The sequence below is a fragment of the Neolamprologus multifasciatus genome, chromosome 17 (assembly GCF_963576455.1).
Source record: "Neolamprologus multifasciatus chromosome 17, fNeoMul1.2, whole genome shotgun sequence".
NCBI classification, from domain to species: Eukaryota; Metazoa; Chordata; class Actinopteri; order Cichliformes; family Cichlidae; genus Neolamprologus; species Neolamprologus multifasciatus.
The window spans coordinates 8,714,873-8,734,821 of NC_140455.1; the positions used below are offsets into that span (position 1 = coordinate 8,714,873).

Sequence of the window (19,949 nt, forward strand, 5' to 3'; positions counted from 1 at the left end):
TTAAATGTCTTTTTATACTGAAGGGGCCAGTATAGGTTGAATGCCATGAAAACAACCTACCTTTGAAAGCATCATGTTCTGCACTCAAGGATATATCCACTAAATGTGACATAATTACTGTCTGGAGGCCTCAGAGCCACCTCTTTGACAGTAACAGAGATAGACCGTTAGATAGATAGATAGATAGATAGATAGATAGATAGATAGATAGATAGATAGATAGATAGATAGATAGATAGATAGATAGATAGATATCTATCGCTTCATCACTAAAAAACTACAACTCACTGTCGCACACTTGGTGACGCGAATGACGTCAGAGTTTGTCTTCGTGAATTTCTCGAAGGGAAGAGGCGCAGTGGGGGAAAAAACAAGATGGCAACGGGCTCAGATCACGGGCTGAAAAGAATAGTTTGGAAAAGTAAGTTTACTCCAACAGGAGAGTATTTCTTGTTCTTGTAAAATAGCACAACTGCGTTTGTTTAGCACGTGACAGGCCGTGAACTGTGAGCTGTTTTAGCTAACCTCTTCCTGCGCGACTTTAGCTTTTGGAACATTTTCATTCAGCTGTTCCCTTTGAGCGGAAAATTACAAATTTACGAAACGCAGTAGAACCGATAGAGGAAACAGCCGCAGACGCAACTTGACCTAACACTTGGCCCGGTCAGAGCATAACGACTTTTTTAGGCTACTTGTTTGTAGGAGTAGCCATGGGTGAGGTCACTGTACGTCTGCAACCGCACCTCGTTTATGCAGCGGGATTGCTACAAGCCTGGCGTATTATTTGTATCCCTATCCTGATGTCTTGCCTTCCTCTTGTTGGCTGTGGTTAGGTTATGTAACCAAGAAGGCTGGTTTGGGTTGCCGTTAAAATGAGGGTCAAACAAGCAGCTAAAACTGATGCAGCCCAGTAGAACAGCGGTAATGACGTTTTGTTGCTGCTGACATGTGTTGTTAGAACTCTGTCAGACTGGTGACCTGGACCCCACCTTTCGCCCTGTGACAGCTGGGATAGATGTATGGACGATTCAAGTTTACGCACTACAGGCTACAAAATGACCATAAAGTCGCTGAACAGTTGTCCCTAAATGAATGAGAGTGCTATCACTCAGGTTTGCCCAATAACAGGCTAATAATCAAGTAACAGAGTTAGACAGAAATAGCCTTTGTTCTTAATACTCCACTCATGAAAGCTGAAATAACCTTGGCAGTACGTAAATACTTTAGTTGGTTCAAAGGTCATTCCTTCTTAATTAATCAAAAAATGTTTTTAAAAACTGCCGAAACCCCCCCCCAACTAAGTTTAAGTTTACTACTTAAGATAAAATATGTAAAACTCCAGGACCTCACTGTTTCCTCACAAAAAAATAGAAAGTGACGGGATCTGAGTTTTTCTGGCACTTATTTTTGAGGAGCTGTTTTAAAATTCCATTATCTAGAAAACTACTAGTGTCACACCCTTTCACGCTCACGTGGTATGACCCAAACACATATGAAGAATCAATTGTACAATTGTACCAAGACTCTGAAATATTACGAAACACAACTGCATAACTTTTATACATTAGGCTATAAACGTTCTAATATGTTTTAATTTGATGCATAAGTAGCGAGATAATGGATATTTGCAGTTCTGATTACATCACTTTCTGTTTTGCACACTTGAACTAAGAGGTAGCTTGAACAGTGACATCATGAACAATAATTTGTTTTCAGATTATTGTTGTGTTTTTCATGTTGTTATGTTATGCGCTCCTTACAGGAATACAGGACACAATTATTACAGACTGCAAAAACTCTGAAGTATGGAAGGTAAGAAACCCACCATGTGCTCAGTACAGAGTCCCAGAATTGTACTTGGATAAATGGACAAGCTCCGAGTTACAGATTCAGCTTTGATATGATTGATTCTCACTCATTCGCTTTGTCTCGATATAGAGAACTTTTTGCAGCATATCATGGGAGTATATTACTGTTTAATGCATAATTAAAGGAGCATTTTCACGTTGTCTTCTTCACAGATATTGATTCTGGATCCCTTCACCACCAAGCTCCTCTCGTCATGCTGCAAAATGTCCGATCTGATGTCAGAGAAGATAACAAGTAGGTGGAATGATGTCCTTATATTTATTTTTACATCATGAAGCTATTTGATCAAAGATAATTTGTGCGTGTATGTCTTTAGCTACTATTGACTACTAGTATTCTGTTTCTAGTTGTGGAGGACCTGTTCAAAAGCAGAGAGCCTGTTCTCGAAATGAAGGCCATTTACTTTATGACACCTACTGCTAAGGTTTGCTGTTAAAACTTTTTCATTTTCATTTTTTTAACATATCACTGCCAATCTCTGTTGTGAGTTCTTAAATCTAATTTATTTTCATAGTGTGTGGATGCCTTTATAAAGGATTTCAAGCCCAAACCCAAATACAAAGCTGCGTACGTCTATTTCACTGACTGTAGGTAACTCCTGTGTTCGTGCTTAAATCTGCTTCATCAGCCAAATAGCGGATATACCTTTTACGATCAAAGTGGGCACTGAAAGCTTTTTTGATCCGCAGACTGCCCTGATGACCTGTTCAACAAAATGAGGCAAGCCTGTGGAAAACACATAAGGGTCTGCAAGGAAATAAACATCTCTTTCATGCCTCAGGAAGCACAAGTAAGTGTTTAAAATTTAGCCAAGTGTTCTTTTTTTAGTTTATTTTGTAATAGTCCATTTCCTCTTTTTGTCAAAATTTCCCTCAGTTGACAGGCACGCGTGCACTTGCCTGTTGTTGAAGGAAGAGAATTTTCCTCGTGTAGGGTGTTTCTTAAAGTCCTAAAGAGAGTAAATCCTGTAGCTTCACATTTTTCCTTGCTATAGCATTTCAGCGGCTTCATTGTCAACCTTTCCCGTTTATAATTCACCGTGTGTTCTCAATGGGTTTTGACTGCAGGTGGGATAGTTGCAGAAACGGAAAACTACTGTTGTATACGTGTTACTGGCATTGTCTTGCTGCACTGAGCGAAAGAAAACACTGGTGAATTCAGCTTTTGCAGATATGAGTTGTTACTTTCACCAGGTGTTGTAGGTTCACAAAGGCTTAAAACGGGGTTTGTTTATTAGCCGCTTGCTTCGTGTTTGGCAGGCAACATGCTGCCATCGTATCATGGGTAATTCATCATATGTTGATGTGAATTAGATGTTGTCATTGAAGTAAAAGGTGGTATATGTGCATATATTCTGAAAATGGCTCACTTTAGCCTGTTACTAGGCGGATGTTAGGAAACACAGTGATGTCATAATTTCTGATATAGATGAGAACCTTTAAGATATACCTGTGTACCAGGTTTGATTGCTCATCTGCTGATTTTCTAGGAGATGTGATAGAAACACACAAGCAGGTGCTTAATGTATTATAGCCTTAGTTCGGGAAACGATGAGAAATTAAAAATGATCCTTGTGCTCAATTTGTATCTTCTGGAACAGCTGTGGTTTACACTGTGGTATTAAATACTTTGAAGGTTTTCACCTGCGATAATCCCGGGGCTTTCCGAAGCATCTACAGCCCCAAGAGTCAGGACAAAATGAAGACACTGGAGACACTGGCAGACCAGCTCGTTACGCTCTGTGCCACATTAGACGAGTACCCAGGGATCCGATACAAGAAGTAAGTCAGACAACATGTAGTGTCTTAGGTTACAACACACCCGAGCCCCCAAGCAGAGTGAAACTTTTTACAAGAAAAAGTCAGAATAGGTTCCGTATTAATGGCAGGAATAATGCTGGGCTTGAAAACAAAGCGTTGGTATCACTTGTTTCTTTGAACAGACTGGTTTTAGAATGTGTTTGTTCCGAGTGAATATAGTAGAGATGTATCTTATAACGTGTAGAAAGAATCAGTTGGCAGCTGAGCAAGTGAGGTTACTCGCTCACAGCAGCGCTGATCCTATTCAGCCTGATGAAAGTAAGAGTGTAAAGATATGTAAAGAGCAGAGTGTAGCTGTTATTTACAGAAAATACAGTTTTGTGTTTTATACACTGGATTAACCTTGACCTCAACGTTCACTTGACTCACGGAAACAACATTTATATCATAACTAGAGACGGCAACATGGAGAATGCCAAACTCCTTGCAGAGCTGGTGGACCGGAAGCTGGCCACACACTACCAGCTGGATGACAGTGGCAAGAAAAAGGTGAGAGGCCTGCCGAACAAAGGATGGTTTCAGGATAAACAAGGTCGTAGCCCTGGGAGTAAATGGGAATTTGAAAATACTGTATTGTTTATCACATGAAAGAATAAAATAATCCCTCCTTTGCCTCAAGCACATTAAACAGTTCCCTTTACTATAAATTTGAAAAGGCAAAAGTTTGGACAGCTTGCTCCGTGGCAGTGAATTATCACAGTTTTTATATATAATTTAATAATATATAACTTTTTTGTTTCCCCCTACATCACCAGGAGAAGACCCAAGCCCAGTTGCTAATAGTCGACAGAGGCTTTGATCCTGTGACCCCCATCCTGCACGAGCTGACCTACCAGGCCATGGCCTACGATCTCATTGATATAGAAAACGATACCTATAAGTAATGCAGTCTACTTCCTGTATTTTATATAGAGATATATCTATATATCTCTATATAGATATATCTCTATATCTATATAGAGATAGATATAGAGATATATGTGTACAATCTGCTTACTGCTTCATATTTTTGTGCTCATGAGAAACTAGATACTGATATTCTGGGTCATTTTGTGTCCAGGTACAAGGCTAGAGACGGCTTAGAGAAGCAGGCCCTGCTGAATGAGGATGACATGCTCTGGGTGAAGCTGAGGCACCAGCACATCGCAGAGGTTTCAGCGTAAGTGTGCGAAACCAGAAGTATGGCAATATCTTCTTCTTGTTGTCAGAACACTCATCTTAACGTTTTTGTTTTCCCTACAACAGGCAAATTCCCAAGATGGTGAAGGAGATATCTGCTAGCAAGAAACAGCCAGATGGGAAGGTACAGTGCAGTGGTTTCTGCTTGTGTGATCGTTTCGTTTTGAAAAGCATATCTTGAGCAAACATTTAATGTGTTCATATATATAAATATATATGTATGTTTTTTGTTTCCCCAGATCACAATTAGCAATTTGGCTCAAATGATGAAGAAGATGCCTGCGTTCCGTAAACAGATGACAGAGGTATGCAGTAAAACTTATGTAGGGATAACTGAACTTACTTCGAAGTTATGTGCTCATCTGAAATGTGAGATTAAAGCAGAATTTTCTCCAGGATCTTATTGTAAGGGCTACGCAATCCTTATGTTGTGGTCGGGTGTGGCGCCTCTGCAGCCTGTTATTACATTGGGTTGACCTGATGTTTTTAACAGTTTTCTGTCTGGATTCTAGAAAACGATTCATCTGCAGCTGGCTGAGGACTGCATGAAACATTTCGCAAACAATGTGGAGAAACTCTGCAAAGCTGAACAGGTCTGTTTATGCTCTGTTATCAAGATCTAGCAGTCACACTCTTCTTGACCTGCAGAGTACCGTTACTGTATGCGGCCAAGTGTGACCTTCTAATCAAAGCTTTAGGGAAGTGTGTCATGTGTACTATGTGTAATATGCTGTATGTTTCTGTGCAGGACCTTGCAGTAGGCGCCGATGTGGATGGGTTAAAGGTGAAAGATCCCATGAGGACTCTGCTGCCGGTGCTGCTGAACCCATACAGTAAACATGACAAGATCAGAGCTGTGCTGCTCTACATCTTCAGCCTGAACGGTACATCAGCCTTCTCGTGAATAAAGTAGTGATGTCAGCATTAATCTCGTTAAAATGATGTTAACGCCATAACTGCATTAACACAGCAAATCTCCGTTAGTGAGCTAACGCAGATCTCCCCACACAAGGCCTGCACAGCGGTAGCGCGGTTAGCTCGTTAACGCATTAGCACCGTGCAGCCCCTCACACGGGGCGATCCGCGTTAACTCGCTAACGGAGATTTGCAGCGTTAATGCGGTTATGGCGTTAACGTCATTTTAATGAGATTAACGCTGACAGCAATAGAATAAACTTTTTTTGAATTAAAGGTAGAGGTGCTAATTTGTCCATCTGTCTTTTTTGCTTTTTGGTTGTTTGGTGTTTGTAAACAGGGACAACCGAGGAAAACTTAAACAAACTTATTGAGCATGTAAAGATCGAGGGAGAACCGGAGTATATCCTGAACTGGAAAGAGCTGGGTGTGCCCATCATCATAACGGTAGGTTGAGAAAAGGAAAACGTTTCGGTGTTTTGATTTATCCATTTTTTAAATTTTCATTGATGTACTTTTCTTTCCAGCCCAGTTTCTTCTCTCGTAAACCCAACCGACGCGAGCGTTCCCAAGAGGAGAGATACAGCCTTTCCAGATGGATCCCCACCATAAAAGATGTGATGGAGGTCAGTGACATCATCATGTGGTATCCTAGCTTGTCTTTGCACCCATTGTTTCTACATTAGTAAGCATCCATAAACTGTACCTTTGCAATTCACCGATTCTGCTAGCTGCTAATGATTGCTAAGTGATGGATTTTATTAATCTATCTAAATCTAAATTCAATGAAACTAAAGTAGAAACTTGCGGGCTTTGTTGTAGCTCACTTGAGTCCATATTATGCTTTAGACAGTGAAAGTAAAACTGCTCTACAGGCACCAACACACAGGCGGGGTGTAGAGGTTTCAGTTCAGTTGGTGGAATGAACTTTTTCGACACCTGTCAATCAAAGCTTTGAGCAAGTACAAATGTTTCAGTTATAAATAAAAAGTTACCCTGGCGCACAGTTGTTATAAAGGATGAATTTATCCATTGCCAAAAGCAGTTTTTATTTCAGGCTGTAAACATTTGTTCATTTCATTGCTGATTTGGGGCATTTGAACATGTGTGAGCTGACTCTGTTGTGGACCCAGCCTTGAGCGGTCATTACAGTAGTTGATGCTTGCATCTTGCCAAACTGAACATGTAACTGTATCGGTTTCATTGTGCTACCCCAGTCCTCGTCTAAGGGGCATTCATGAGCACAACTATGGAAGCAGAACAAAAGGAGGTTATCAGATTTGGGTCATCTGATAAGCTGTGTCACACAAGTTTGTGTTGTTCTGTACCGTTTTCTGCATCCTAGCAAGTGTAAACCACAGTAAGGCACTAGTTGTTGCCTTGTTGTTTTTCTTCAGAGGATGGTCCTTCTGTTTCTGTCTCAGTCCCTCAGAACTAGTGTTTTTATTGTCTTATAAGTATGTTGGGTGAAAATTTTTGTCCTTTGTTTGTGTGAAATTCGCTGTGCTGCCAGTTTTTGGTTTTCTTTTCTAAATGTACTTTTTCACTGTGCTTTGTTTTCACTTTGGTAAAGTCATGCGACCTGTCAACCACAAATCATGAAAAGAAAATATATGCTTGCTCTTAAAACTCAGCTGCTGAAGCCGTTTCTCTGAAATGGGTATGGACCTGAGAGGTGGAAATACCCCCGTTAGCAGTTTTCCCCCAAACTCTTCTCCTCACTCAGTCTCAGTTCTGTAAATCCATGTTGTTAATCAGATGGAGTGTATCCAATGAAGAGGAGGCTCCTAATAGCAAACAAAACTGAGAGGAGCTTTTTAGTAATCATCTTACAGGTTACTGTGAAAATAAGTTTATATTAGATTAGAATCTAACTCCAAGTAAAAGGATCTGTAACATGAGCTCGTTTCTTCTCATCTTCACTTGCATTTCCTGTTATTACATGAAAAATAAAAATAAAAACATCAGTTGTCTTCATCTGAGCACCTGGTTTCCTGTCAAATGCGGTTAAAATGTTTCCTCTTGCAGCAGAAGACAAATTGATTTGATGTGTGGGAGCTGAATATCTGCTGCAGATAACTTAAAGCTCGTCTGCTAGTCTCAAGTATTTCTAAGCATAAAGGTGCATGATGCAAAAAACAGTGAGACTTTGAGTTTGAGGAAAGCAAATTGTTTGTCAAGCAGTAGCCTGTGTTTTGACATCTACTAATGCATCATGTAGTTACGCTATTATCACACCTTCCCTTGGCACCAAAATTACTCATCGTGTGTTCTTCTGTTAATTAGCTCTGTTAATGGCATGACTTCTGCTTTTAAGTTGTGACGTCACCCACAAAATAAATCGTTTTACAGAGTGACTGAAACTTGTGTTCCAAATATAAAGAAAACTGAAGTATGTGCATGATGGTCAAAGAGATACACGTTGCGTAACATTTAGAAGATGACCACTGGACATATAAATTAAATGTAGGTAGGACCCCTCAGCGAGTGAAGGTTACTGCACTTTAAAATTGTTACTGGCTTGCAAAACAGATTTGCTCTCCATGTCACATGATCTCTAAAACATGCGTTACTTCCAGGATGTCGTGGAGAACAAACTGGACACCAAAGAGTGGCCGCACCAGTCCGAGTGTCCTGCTGCCTGGAATGGCTCCGGGGCTGTGAGGTGGGTTTTTGTGAGTGACCAGGCTGGAACTGGGCTGCTGTTTTGGTTTCTTTCTAACTGAAGAATATACAGTTTAACAACCCTACAGTTTTGTGTTGTTGTGTCACTTAGTTATGCTTATACAGTCAGTCTGTGTGATTTATCTCTCCACATCCACTTTCTGTTTCTTAGAGGGTTGATTGAGGTGAATAAGGTCGATTTTCCAGTTTCAGCAGTAAGAAGCAGCGTCTGCTTTTTCTTCCTCTGTCAGTTAATATTTCCGATGCCCCTCCTTCTTCTCCACAGCGCACGGCAGAAGCACAGAGGCAGCACTCAGGATGACCGCCGGACTGGCTCACGTCTCATCATCTTTGTTATAGGAGGGATCAGCTTCTCTGAGATGCGCTGCGCCTACGAGGTCACCAGGGCAATGAAATCCTGCGAGGTCATCATTGGTAAGATTCAGTGCATGGAAACAGCTGGACAATGCTTCGTACCAAACAGACGCGCAGAAAGTCAGAATGCTGGGAAATATTAGCTTGCAGCACATGAACTAAGGAGAGCTATGATTGTGACGATTATTAGGAAGGTTCCACTGAGTTTTAAGATTACACTTATACGTTATTTCCTGCTGTTTTACACCCCCTACTGGAGCAGAGCGGAATTATGACAGGACTTTTCTTTTGTTTGTTTGGTTTTTTTAATGCAATTTATTTATCTTTATCCAATACAGGGTCTTCCCACATTTTGACCCCCACCGTTCTCCTGGATGACATCAAGGCCCTGAGCAAAGGACCCATGGAAAGCTTCACACTAGAGGTCGAGACCAAAGCTTGAGAAGTTCGGCCTCCACCCCGCTTGTTTCTCTACATCCCTTATCACTCAGCACAGCACACTTATCTTAACTTCCTCAGTGGAATTGTGAAGGAAATTTCCTTACAGTCATTTAAACAGCTTTTCAATCCAAGCCCATGTTTATAGTGCAAGGTATGAGACGCAGATTTTCCACATGAAGACCTAAGAACATGGTGCAATTATGACATTGTGATTTGAACATTTGGATTGTATTTAAATACTAACTGATCTCATCCTACTCTAACCCGTCTGTTTGTTTGTCTTAAAAAATTATGATAATGTTACAAGTTGAAAGGCTTCTAAGAGAAACCTTGAGAAACAGAAAAGTGGTGCAAAGTCGCACATCACTGATGTATATATGTATGTAAGCACTGAGCCCCTGCTATGCTATTTTGACTTTTTCACCTCTGTTCATAAACACTTTAATGACTTTTGAAGACTATTTTTAACATTGAGTATTTACGTTTTCCTTGAACAGCTGACTAATAAATGGATGAAGTGGTTCAAGTCTTAAGAGTTCATTTTGCCTCATTTGTAGACTGCGCATGGACTGATCCTACATACGCAACCACTTACACGTATGGAACTGTATGGTGGATGAAAATCCGACAGTGCATTTCTGAATTCGTAACTCCATCGGTTTTGACAAGATCTCCAACGGCACTGGCTTAAATGCAAACCCAAACCATCACAGAGCCTCCACCCTGTTTTACAGATGGCTGTAGATGCTCACTACTGTACCTCTCTCCTGACCTCCTCCGTACATACCAATTCAAACCAAAAATGTCATTTTTAGAGTCATTACTCAGACCTGTTGCCACTGATTTTCAGTATAGTTCTTGTGTAATTTGGCAAACCCCAGACATTTCTCCCTGCTTCCCTTCCTTGACTTCCTTGACAGTCACTGAGACCATTTTTGCTGAGGATGGATCAACATCTACAGGGCCGGAAATGAGGAGTGGTGCAAGACGTTAGCACAGTGCTGTATGTTACTGCTAAGGACTCCTGCTAACACTTGCTTTCATTGTTGAAAATGGCTTTAAATTATAAGTGTGTTTGTGTGTGTCCCTCCCAAAAGTAAAAGCCTCCCAGTGGAAGCAGGCGACCACAGGTACACATACACTCACATTCATCTACAGTAAGGTGCTACTCTAGTTCCTATTTTTCTGCTCTCTGTTATCTAATCTAAACACAGCTTTCAGGAACTTCTCTTTCTTTATGTGTAAACCTGTTCTCGTGAAACCAGTGTTAAAGTTCTGCTTTCACTGCGGTCGGTCCGTGTCCATGAATCTGACGCCAGACAAGTGCTGCAACAAGGTCTCCTACTGCTCCAGGACCTGCAAGCTCAACTCCTGGGAAGAATGAGTGCGTCCGGGTGTCAGATGGGAGTCAGAGACCCTCCACCCAACAGTTAGAGCCAAACTTCAGCAGCCTTAAAATATTTGATGACAGTTTGTCACAAGTGCTTTGAATATATGAATCACTTATCTGAATAATAAAATGATGTTTAGAGAACAATTGATGATACAGAGAATTTGTGAAATGCTGATTTAGTTTTGGATTAATAGACCATGTAAATACTGTATTTCTTTCTTTCCAGCATCTGTTGACAGTGCCCAGAAAAATTATGTATCAAAGAAGTCCCAGGGCTTTGTCTGCCATCTTGAAATCCAAAAAAGCCCCCAGAGTGTCCAGTTCGAATCCCAGAGAGAACTAAAGCTGTTGAGCAAGGCAGAGAAAAAGTTCTAGAGCCAAAGCCAAGTCAATGTGATGGAAAATTAGAGCCACAACTGATGGATATTAAAATTTCTGTTTCATTATGTCTAATATTGACTTACCTAATTTAACAAAGCACTCTTAGATCACTGTATGTGGTTGAATGGTGGCAGCATTCGTGCCATAATATTTCTCATATTTATAGCTGTCAGATTATAGTATCAGATAACATAACAGTCTGTTATTATTTTTTCACATTCCTATGATATTCCTCAGCTGACTGTGGGAGAAATGTAAATTATGAAAAATTATTATATTGTCCTTTTCGGAGCTTTCATTGCATTTTGTGGCCTTCATCAAAATATTGAGACTTTATTATTATGCTTTTTTTGTCCATACTTAGAAAAAATGTTTCACCTATGAGTCTATTCTGTTCATCTGGATGTAGCGTTCCAGATAAATATAGTGCCAAATCACAACAACAGCTGCCCCAAAGTGCTTTATATTGTAAGGTAAAGACCCCACAATAATATACTGTAATTCTTCATGTCTGTGAAGTTTTGTGAGTAACTTAAAGGAGAAACGTTCACAGAGGAGCAGGGAGTATTCTTCTGTAATGTGTTCCAGTAAATTAAAGGAGAGAGGAGTTTAATAGTGTACTGTGTTGTTGGGTTCTTAGAGACATGGATTGCAAATAAAAGTGCACAATGGACTATTAAGGAGTATTAGTACTAAAAAACAAACAAACATGCTGATTGGCTTGTTTGACTGGTTTGCATTAGCAGCAGGGTTACAGTAGGCTGAGGTTGTGGCCTGTACTTTGCTTCTTACATCATACGCTGATGAGTCAGAGGGACGGACAAACAAGGACCAGGAACAGGCTGGTGTGACCCAGAGTCAAGCAAGAAGCCACAGAAGGAAGGCTTCTCACAAAACAGAAGAGATGACTGAGGACTTGGAGGAGCAGGAAGACGAGCTGCTCGCTCTCCAGAGTATTTTCGATGCGGACAAGTTTGTTCGGGATGAGTCGAAGTCTGCCGGAGAAATCCGAGTATGTGTCGAGCTTCCTGTCGGCTTCAGCGTGGCTCTCAGAGAGGGTAAATCAGACCGAAAAGGTCCAATCTGATGTTTTTGGAAAATGTTGGTTTGGAATATTAGGAAGCACCTTTACTGGTGCAGCCCTAATCATCTACTTAAGATAAAAATGGGTTTTATGTAGCCAATGATGTAAAATAAGTTGAACTCATTAGGCGAGCCCGTAACAATGTAATGTTTTTGTTGGCATTAAATGGGAAGTATGATGTATGAATTAAATATATCTATATTAAATATACCTTTGAACAGCTTAATGTCATCAAGCATCATTTATAGCTTTTGCCATTTGAGTTCATGTGACAGAATATATCAAATATTTTCTGTTGAATACACCCAAATAATTTAAAAACAAATAAACAAACATTACAGAAAGAGAATAGTTCATCTGATGACCTCGTATTTTTCTTTCTAAGGTGAAAGTCTGCGTAGGTATGATATTTCCTTCTTTCCACCGCTGATTTTGAACTTTGGGCTTCCTGAGGACTACCCCTCCTCCTCCCCTCCCTCCTTCAGCCTCACCTGCAGCTGGCTGACTCACACACAGGTAATCAGCAGTCAAGTCATTGTTGGTCACGTGTTCATCCTGCCAGTGTGTGAGAGGTTCACAGGACATTGTAGAGGCTCAGTAAAGATGACAACAATCTATTCTCCCTCTCCCTCCACAGTTGGCTGCACTGCGCGCCCATCTCGCTGATCTCTATGAGGCCACTGGGGGAGCTGTGGTGCTCTTCTCCTGGGTACAGTTTCTCAGAGAAGACGCTCTGAGGTTCCTGAACATCCACAGTAAGCTGGATCTTCCTCCTGATGAACGCAGCACCCTGCATTATAACCAGGACCAACACGATGCTGAACCCTCAGAACCAAAGAACAATTCAGAGCCAGAGTTCTCTGTACCATCCTCGGAAGTTCAGGAGAATCCTTCAGACGGGAGCAGCGCAGACTCTCAGGGAGCTTCGGCTTTAGACTCCTGCAAGCATGACCAGAATGATTTGAACTCTCACCAGAGCCAGAGTGATCTAACCTCAGATTATCAAAGAGCTCTTTCTGGAGCCTGCACTCCAAAACCAAACAGCACAAACTCCAGATGTGACAATCCTCCAAGCCTCAGAGTTTAACGTTGATCTCCAGGATGATCTTTCTTCATCTGCAGAGAAATCCAAGCATCATCAAAGTGTCCGGGAAGATTTCTTAAATGAAGGAGATGCTTCTCTCTCATCGCTGCTTCCCTCCACCTCCTCAGGCACATTAGATCCAAGTGAACTTGGAGCTGCTTCTCTGCCGGTCCACCCCACAGATTCTCCTCAGAGTGAAGAGCAAACCCTCTCTGGTCTCTTTTTATCTCCATCACAGACTCTGCTGTCCCACATTTTGATCTATGATGCGGCCCAGAAACACAAAGTGTTTGCCACGACTTTCTTTGACTGCGGGGTTTGTTTTATGGGCCGGCTCGGGTCCGAGTGCGTGAAGCTGTCACCGTGTGGCCACGTCTTCTGCCGGGCCTGTCTCTGCGAGTTCTGTACGGTTCAGATCACAGAGGGGAACGTCCGGGGTGTCACCTGTCCTCAGGCAGACTGCGCTGGTGCCCCTACACCTGCACAGGTAGAAGCTACACGCAGCCTTCAACCTGCAGAATGGTTTCAACAACTGTAGTGTTTGATCCTTTTATCTAATATCAAAACACATTTTAAAAGCTGTTAAAAAGAGCTACAGGTAGAAGGATCAAGGACAGAGGAGACAAGGAGAACTGATGACTGTCCTTTCTTGTCAAATAGAATAGAATAATCCTTTAATTGTCCCACAAGGGGAAATTTGGTTTTAACAGCAGCCAGAAAGACACATATACAAACAAACAGTACACAGGACACAGAACAGAAACATACATAATTTTCTTACATATTTACATTAAGAACAATGGTTACTATAAACAGAGTACTGTACAGTTATTAAATTAAATAAAAATAACTACAGATAAGAGGCAAACCAGGTTGCAGTGCGAATCGGTTGATTAACTTATTGCAGTTACAGCGCAGATGTAAACATCTATGTTTGTTGGGAGCAGTTCTGATTGTACAGTCTGACAGCTGCAGGGAGGAAGGACCTGCGGAAACGCTCCTTCATGCATCGAGGATGCAGCAGTCTGTCACTGAAGGAGCTCTGCAGTTCAGCAACATTTACATGTATGGGGTGGGAGACTCTGTCCATCAGAGATGTTATTTTGGCCAGAGTCCTTCTGTCTCCCACCACCTGCACTTGGTCCAGGGTGCATCCCAGAACAGAGCTGACCTTCCTGATGAGTTTATCCAACCTCTTCCTCTCAGCTGCCGATAAACCGCTGCTCCAACATACAACACTGTAAAAAATGACAGATGCCACCACAGAGTCATAGAAGGTCTTTAAAAGTGCTACCTGTACTCCAAATGACCTCAGCCGCCTCAGCAGGTAGAGTCTGCTCTGGCCCTTCCTGTAAAGAGTCTACAAAGTCCAGAGTCCACTGTCTGTACTCTGAGACGACTATGGCAGAGTCGTCAGAGAACTTCTGTAGGTGGCAGCGTGGGGAGTTGATGGAGAAGTCTGCAGTGTAGAGGGTGAAGAGGAACGGTGCCAGCACAGTTCCCTGTGGGGCCCCCGTACTGCAGACCAGTGTATCAGAGACACAGCCCTGTGACCTCACATACTGTGGACGTTCTGTGAGGTAGTCCAGTATCCACTAGGACATGTGGTGGTCCACTCCTGATAGCTCCAGCTTGTCTCTCAGAAGTTGTGGCTGGATGGTGTTAAAAGCACTGGAGAAATCAAAGAACATGATCCTCACAGTGCTTCCAGGCTTCTCCAGGTGAGTCAGAGCTCGGTGCAGGAGGTAGATTATGGCGTCCTCCACCCCAATGCCAGGCTGGTAAGAAAACTGCAGCTGATCCAATGAAGACCTCACCACACAGTTCATCTGCGCAGCATCTCAGGAGCCTGGAGCTGATGCCATCTGGACCTGCAGCCTTCCGCACCTTGATCTTGCGAAGCTCGTTCCTCACTTGAAGTGCTGAGATAGAAAGAATGGATTTTGGGGGAGGGTGGTGTATGATGGAGTCCACAGAAGCCGGGGGTGGGTGTAATGACTGGGAGCTGGGAGCTGTCCTGAGATGAAGGACAGGCAGTCCCTGAAGATGAAGGAGATTGCAGCAGGGGGGACGATGCTGTGGGAGGGGTGGGTGGTTGATCAAACCTATTAAAATCCGGGCGATTGTGGCTCAAGAGTTGGGAGTTCGCCTTGCAATCGGAAGGTTGCCAGTTCGAGCCCCGGCTCGGACAGTCTCGGTCGTTGTGTCCTTGGGCAAGACACTTCACCTACCGCCTACTGGTGTTGGCCAGAAGGGCCGATGGCGCAATATGGCAGCCTCGCTTCTGTCAGTCTGCCCCAGGGCAGCTGTGGCTACAACTGTAGCTTGCCTCCACCAGTGTGTGAATGTGAGAGTGAATGGGTGGATGACTGGACGTGTAAAGCGCTTTGGGGTCCCTAGGCGGGACTAGTAAAAGCGCTATACAAATACAGGCCATTTACCATTTAAAATATTATTTAGGTCATTCACCCACCCCAAGTCTCCTGCAGCCTGGGGAGTTGGTTTTTGTCCTGAGATTGTCTTCAGGCTGTTCCAAACCCCTCTGATGTTGTCCTGTTGCAGGTGCTCTTTCATCTTCCTCCTGTAGTTTTCCTTTCCTTGCCTTATCTTCCATTTCAGCTTCTTCTGGACAACTCTCAGCTCCTGTTTGTCTCCAGATCTAAAGACTCTCTTCTTCTCCTTGAGGAGAGCCTTAATTTCAGGATTTATCCATGGCTTGTTGTTAGAAAAACACCGTACCTTTTTGATGGGTACGGTGTTGTCCACACAGAAGTTCATGTAATCCGTAATGCAGTCTGTGATGCTGTTGAGGTCATCTTCCAGGGGGCTGCAGAGGTTGTCCCACACAGTAGAACGGAAAGAGTCCCTCAGGGCCTCTTCAGTCTCTGCTGACCATTTCCTTACTGTGTGTTTCAAACACAGAGGTTTCAAATGAAACCTCTGTGTTTGAATTTCGATCAGCTGACCTCAGCCTCACTTTGTGTCTCTGCTTTTTCATCTCCGTTGTGTTTGTAGGTGCAGAGTCTGGTAGGGGAGAAGCTGTTTGACCGCTATGACCGTCTCCTGCTGCAGAAGACTCTGGACAGCATGTCTGGTCTGTTTTCTTTCTGTTGCTGTTATACTGATTGTGTGATGAATGCTTTCATAGACTGATCAGAATCTATTTATTACATTTCTGGGTTAGACCTGGTAAAAAGAACATCTTTAGCTCTTTTTCATAAATATCTCATTTCTTTTGGCATCTTTTTGTCTCGCAGATGTGACGTACTGTCCTCGAATATACTGCGGCTCTGCCGTGATTTTGGAGAAATCCAGCAAGGCAGCGCTTTGCTCTGAGTGCGGCTTTGCCTTCTGCGTCATATGCAGAAAAACATACCATGGAATGGGGAAGTGTGAGACCAAGAAAAAATATGCTGAAAGATATATAATAGACCTGCCACAGTCACAAGGTACACAGATATATGCTGTGTGACCACAAGAAAAAAGTTTCACAAATGAGACTTTTGAGGTTTGAAAGTACAGGAGGTAACTGGATGATTGCTTTGAGTCGATGCAGATGTGTGTTTAGTCCAAGTGTAGATGCTGGTGTCCTGTATGTGTCTCTTAGAGGGGGTGAAGGCTCTGTGGGAGGACTATGTCAGTGGCAGCAGGGAGAGGAAACGCCTGCTGGAAAATAGATATGGCTCCAATTTACTGGTGTCCATTATGGAAAAAAACCTAAGCGACAACTGGATTGCCAACAATAGCAAGAGTTGTCCTGAATGCTTCACTAGAATAGAGGTTTGCACTCACCTGAGCACATTCGTACAAACTTGAGAGCACAGAGCAGTTCAGAGAGAGTTTCTGATTGAATTTGCTCATACGTGTGTTGTGCTTTACGTTACAGAAGGATGGAGGGTGCAACCGGATGTTGTGCACTCGCTGTAAGAAGATTTTCTGCTGGAACTGCCTCACCAGACTGACTCCAGAAAAAACAACCGAACACTTTTATGGGGGTCAATGCTCTTCCTAATGCTAACCTCCCCAGCTATCAGCTACTTGAATGTGGTTTTTTTTTTTGCATTTTTAAATATTTACTGTGTACATCTTTAAAGAAAACCTGTATAAAGGCACACAAGACAGCAGTTATTTTAAAATGTTTGTCTTTGTCAGAAAATGGAAAAAAATATATTTCCTGTTACCACGGGTTTCTGCTCTTGCCTTAAAAGTCATTCCCAAATGACACCATGTGTCATACTGTCTCATAATCAGCAGGGGGCAACAAAAACAGGCACAAAAAACATACTTTTGGTTCCTTAGAAAACACAAAGTGCTGTAACTTAACAAAAATTGTCCTCTTTGGCTGTTTTATTTGCCTTAGGCCACAATGAAGCATTTATACCAAAGGTGTATGTTCTAACTCATTATAATTTGTGGCCTTTACTGTCAACATACTGATCAATTATTCTTTCAGTTAATGAACAAATTATGTGGTCGGAAAACAGACACGTTTTCCAGAACCCTGTTTTTTCAAACCAACAGTTCAAAAACACAAATGTCTTTTTCTCCTGATGAACCAAATTAACTGAGCAAGTATTTGCTCTGTGCAGTCATTATCACTGTACCGTTTGAACTCTGAGGGAAAAGACAGGTTCACACTGCCACAGATATATGCAGCTGCAACAACTACAGGTAAAGCTTCTGACCTTGACGTGCATGTTTCATTTCAATTCCAGCAGCAGCCTACAGGTAGATCCTGAACACGTGGCTTCTTTCCCCTTCCTCCACTGCCCTGTTATGACAGTGCAACAAAGACGCCAGCATGTTTGATTTTCTTGTCTGCCCCAGGAAAAATCCTGCTTCCTCATCACTTCCTCATAAATGTCTTAACAGCAGTTTGCCTTTATAACCCACAGAAGGAGACTGCACAATGCAAGAATACTTTTTAATTGTATCGGTTACACCTTTATTTTTTCTCCTAGCACAAACAAAATACATGCTTCATTAAAAAAAGGCAAATTTACTAACTCTCCAGACTGGAACCCCTGTAGCTCCACAAATGCAGGCTCATCCTTTAGTTAGAACACCTTGAAACATGGCTCCATCACCTCCCCCTCAACCCCAACTGGTCACAGCCGATGACTTATTCTTCCGAACTATCAAAAGGAGGTTCTTGCTTTCCACTGTTGCCAAGTGCATGCTCATGGGCGTTCATCTGATTGTTGGGATTTTCTCTGTAGGATCTTTAACTTATGGTGTAATATACTTTGCAGTGACTGTTGCAGGGGTTTGGCACCATATAAATAAAACTGAGTAAATTGGAAATCAGTTTGAAATTTCTAGAAAATTTATACTGACACATACAGGGTGTGCTGGAAGGAATTCTTAGATAAAGAAGCATGAATTAAGAAAACTAAAGCAACTGATAATGGTAGTTTATAGGTTTTCACTGCAAGATTTGACTGAAGAAAACACCTGCAATGCATTTTCTAAAGGCGTTGGCCGGTTTTGTTGGCAAAACACTTTCCTTTATACTGGTTCTCAAGTCAAAAACACAGATTTTTTACTTTGCTCTCAGATTTGCTTTGCTTGGTACCTAAAATGTGAAATACACAATGACTTGATTGTGTATTTCACAAACACAATTTTACAATTAAACAAACAAGATATTTAATTTCATAAGTGTTTCAGGGTGACCTTTAGAAAGTAGATTGCCACAGTGGACCAGGTGGTAACCTATGAAAAGGCAAAAACTGCAGTTCCTCTAATGATCTCTTGAGGCTGGTCCCAAAAGCGAGTCAGTCCTCACAGACACTGACATTAAAAATGTCCAACTTTAAAAAAATAAAATTAAAAAGAAAACCCAAAGCAAAACAAACAAACTTAACATTTACAAAAAATGTTAGTCTCTGCAGCCAGTCTTTTATTTGTAAGACAGCTGGATATCTGCTTAATTTATTTATAACTCAGCTGTTAATGTTTCATTTTTTTAAGTGATGTATTTTCTAAGATGTGGTCACTTTAATTGACAGATGCACAAACACAGGGATGTGTAGCCAATTATTTGGTAGGCCTTGCTTATGGTGATTAGGCCAGTCTACTAAACCCATCACATGATGGCACAGACCATCCAAGAAGCATCATTTTCAGTTCTAATAGCTGTTATAGCTTAGCACTAATTAGCAGGTGTGTGTCTATGGGATCAGAACGATGCCACCTTGAAACGAAACCGAAAAAATATTGAAACCGAAAAAAAATATTGTAACTGAAATAAATGTACTGAAAAATCTTGTATTGAAACCGAAAAAAAAATTTGATAGTGAAAAACAATTAATTGAAACTGTAATTTTTTTGTTTTCGCTTACAATTTTTTTTTTTCAGTTTCAATCCATTTTTTTTCGGTTTCAAACCATTTTTCGGTTTCAATCCATTTTTTTTCGGTTTCAAACCATTTTTCGGTTTCAAACCATTTTTTTTCGGTTTCAAACCATTTTTCGGTTTCAATCCACTTTTCGGTTTCAATCCATTTTTCAGTTTCACTCTGCTGGCACTGTTTTGGCGTCCGGGGGCGCGCTGGGGGGGGGCGGGGATTCCGACCCGCATATATTTGCATATATTATAATGCTGACCAATGACTGGAGAAAACACTGACGACGCGGCTGCGGTCACGGACAAACTTGCACGTGTCTGTTCGGGAATGGCAGATGCTGAGAGGTCCAGCGTTTACATTACCGACTATTTCAAAGTGACAGCCTGAGGTAAATT

General features: G+C 41.9%; 1 protein-coding gene and 1 pseudogene across 2 annotated transcripts; both read left to right on the forward strand.

The window, feature by feature from the left end:
- The first annotated feature begins 306 nt into the window (after nucleotides 1-306).
- On the forward strand, nucleotides 307-9,789 carry stxbp3 (syntaxin binding protein 3). The gene is made up of 19 exons (XM_085137547.1): nucleotides 307-421; nucleotides 1,763-1,812; nucleotides 2,022-2,103; nucleotides 2,217-2,293; nucleotides 2,384-2,456; nucleotides 2,559-2,659; nucleotides 3,505-3,650; nucleotides 4,085-4,178; nucleotides 4,445-4,569; nucleotides 4,750-4,848; nucleotides 4,935-4,992; nucleotides 5,108-5,173; nucleotides 5,381-5,461; nucleotides 5,617-5,752; nucleotides 6,124-6,230; nucleotides 6,311-6,409; nucleotides 8,363-8,448; nucleotides 8,734-8,882; nucleotides 9,161-9,789. The coding sequence occupies exons 1-19, from the start codon at nucleotides 376-378 to the stop codon at nucleotides 9,262-9,264; spliced, it is 1,779 nt and encodes a 592-aa protein (XP_084993673.1). The 5' UTR covers nucleotides 307-375; the 3' UTR covers nucleotides 9,265-9,789.
- A 2,046-nt stretch (nucleotides 9,790-11,835) lies between these two features.
- Nucleotides 11,836-19,377, forward strand: LOC146498908 (E3 ubiquitin-protein ligase RNF14-like; annotated as a pseudogene). The gene is made up of 7 exons (XR_014870138.1): nucleotides 11,836-12,095; nucleotides 12,507-12,637; nucleotides 12,759-13,692; nucleotides 16,221-16,299; nucleotides 16,463-16,654; nucleotides 16,813-16,985; nucleotides 17,092-19,377. The product of XR_014870138.1 is annotated as an E3 ubiquitin-protein ligase RNF14-like (transcript).
- Nucleotides 19,378-19,949: the final 572 nt, after the last annotated feature.

What these genes read in the sequence shown, in the direction of transcription:
- stxbp3 (XM_085137547.1), top strand. Translation starts at nt 376, where the DNA reads ATGGCAACGGGCTCAGATCACGGGCTGAAAAGAATAGTTTGGAAAA. An exon ending in GTACGTCTATTTCACTGACT is followed by an intron (nt 2,457 to 2,558) that starts GTAGGTAACTCC and finishes TTTGATCCGCAG; the next exon opens with ACTGCCCTGATGACCTGTTC. An exon ending in TCATGCCTCAGGAAGCACAA is followed by an intron (nt 2,660 to 3,504) that starts GTAAGTGTTTAA and finishes AATACTTTGAAG; the next exon opens with GTTTTCACCTGCGATAATCC.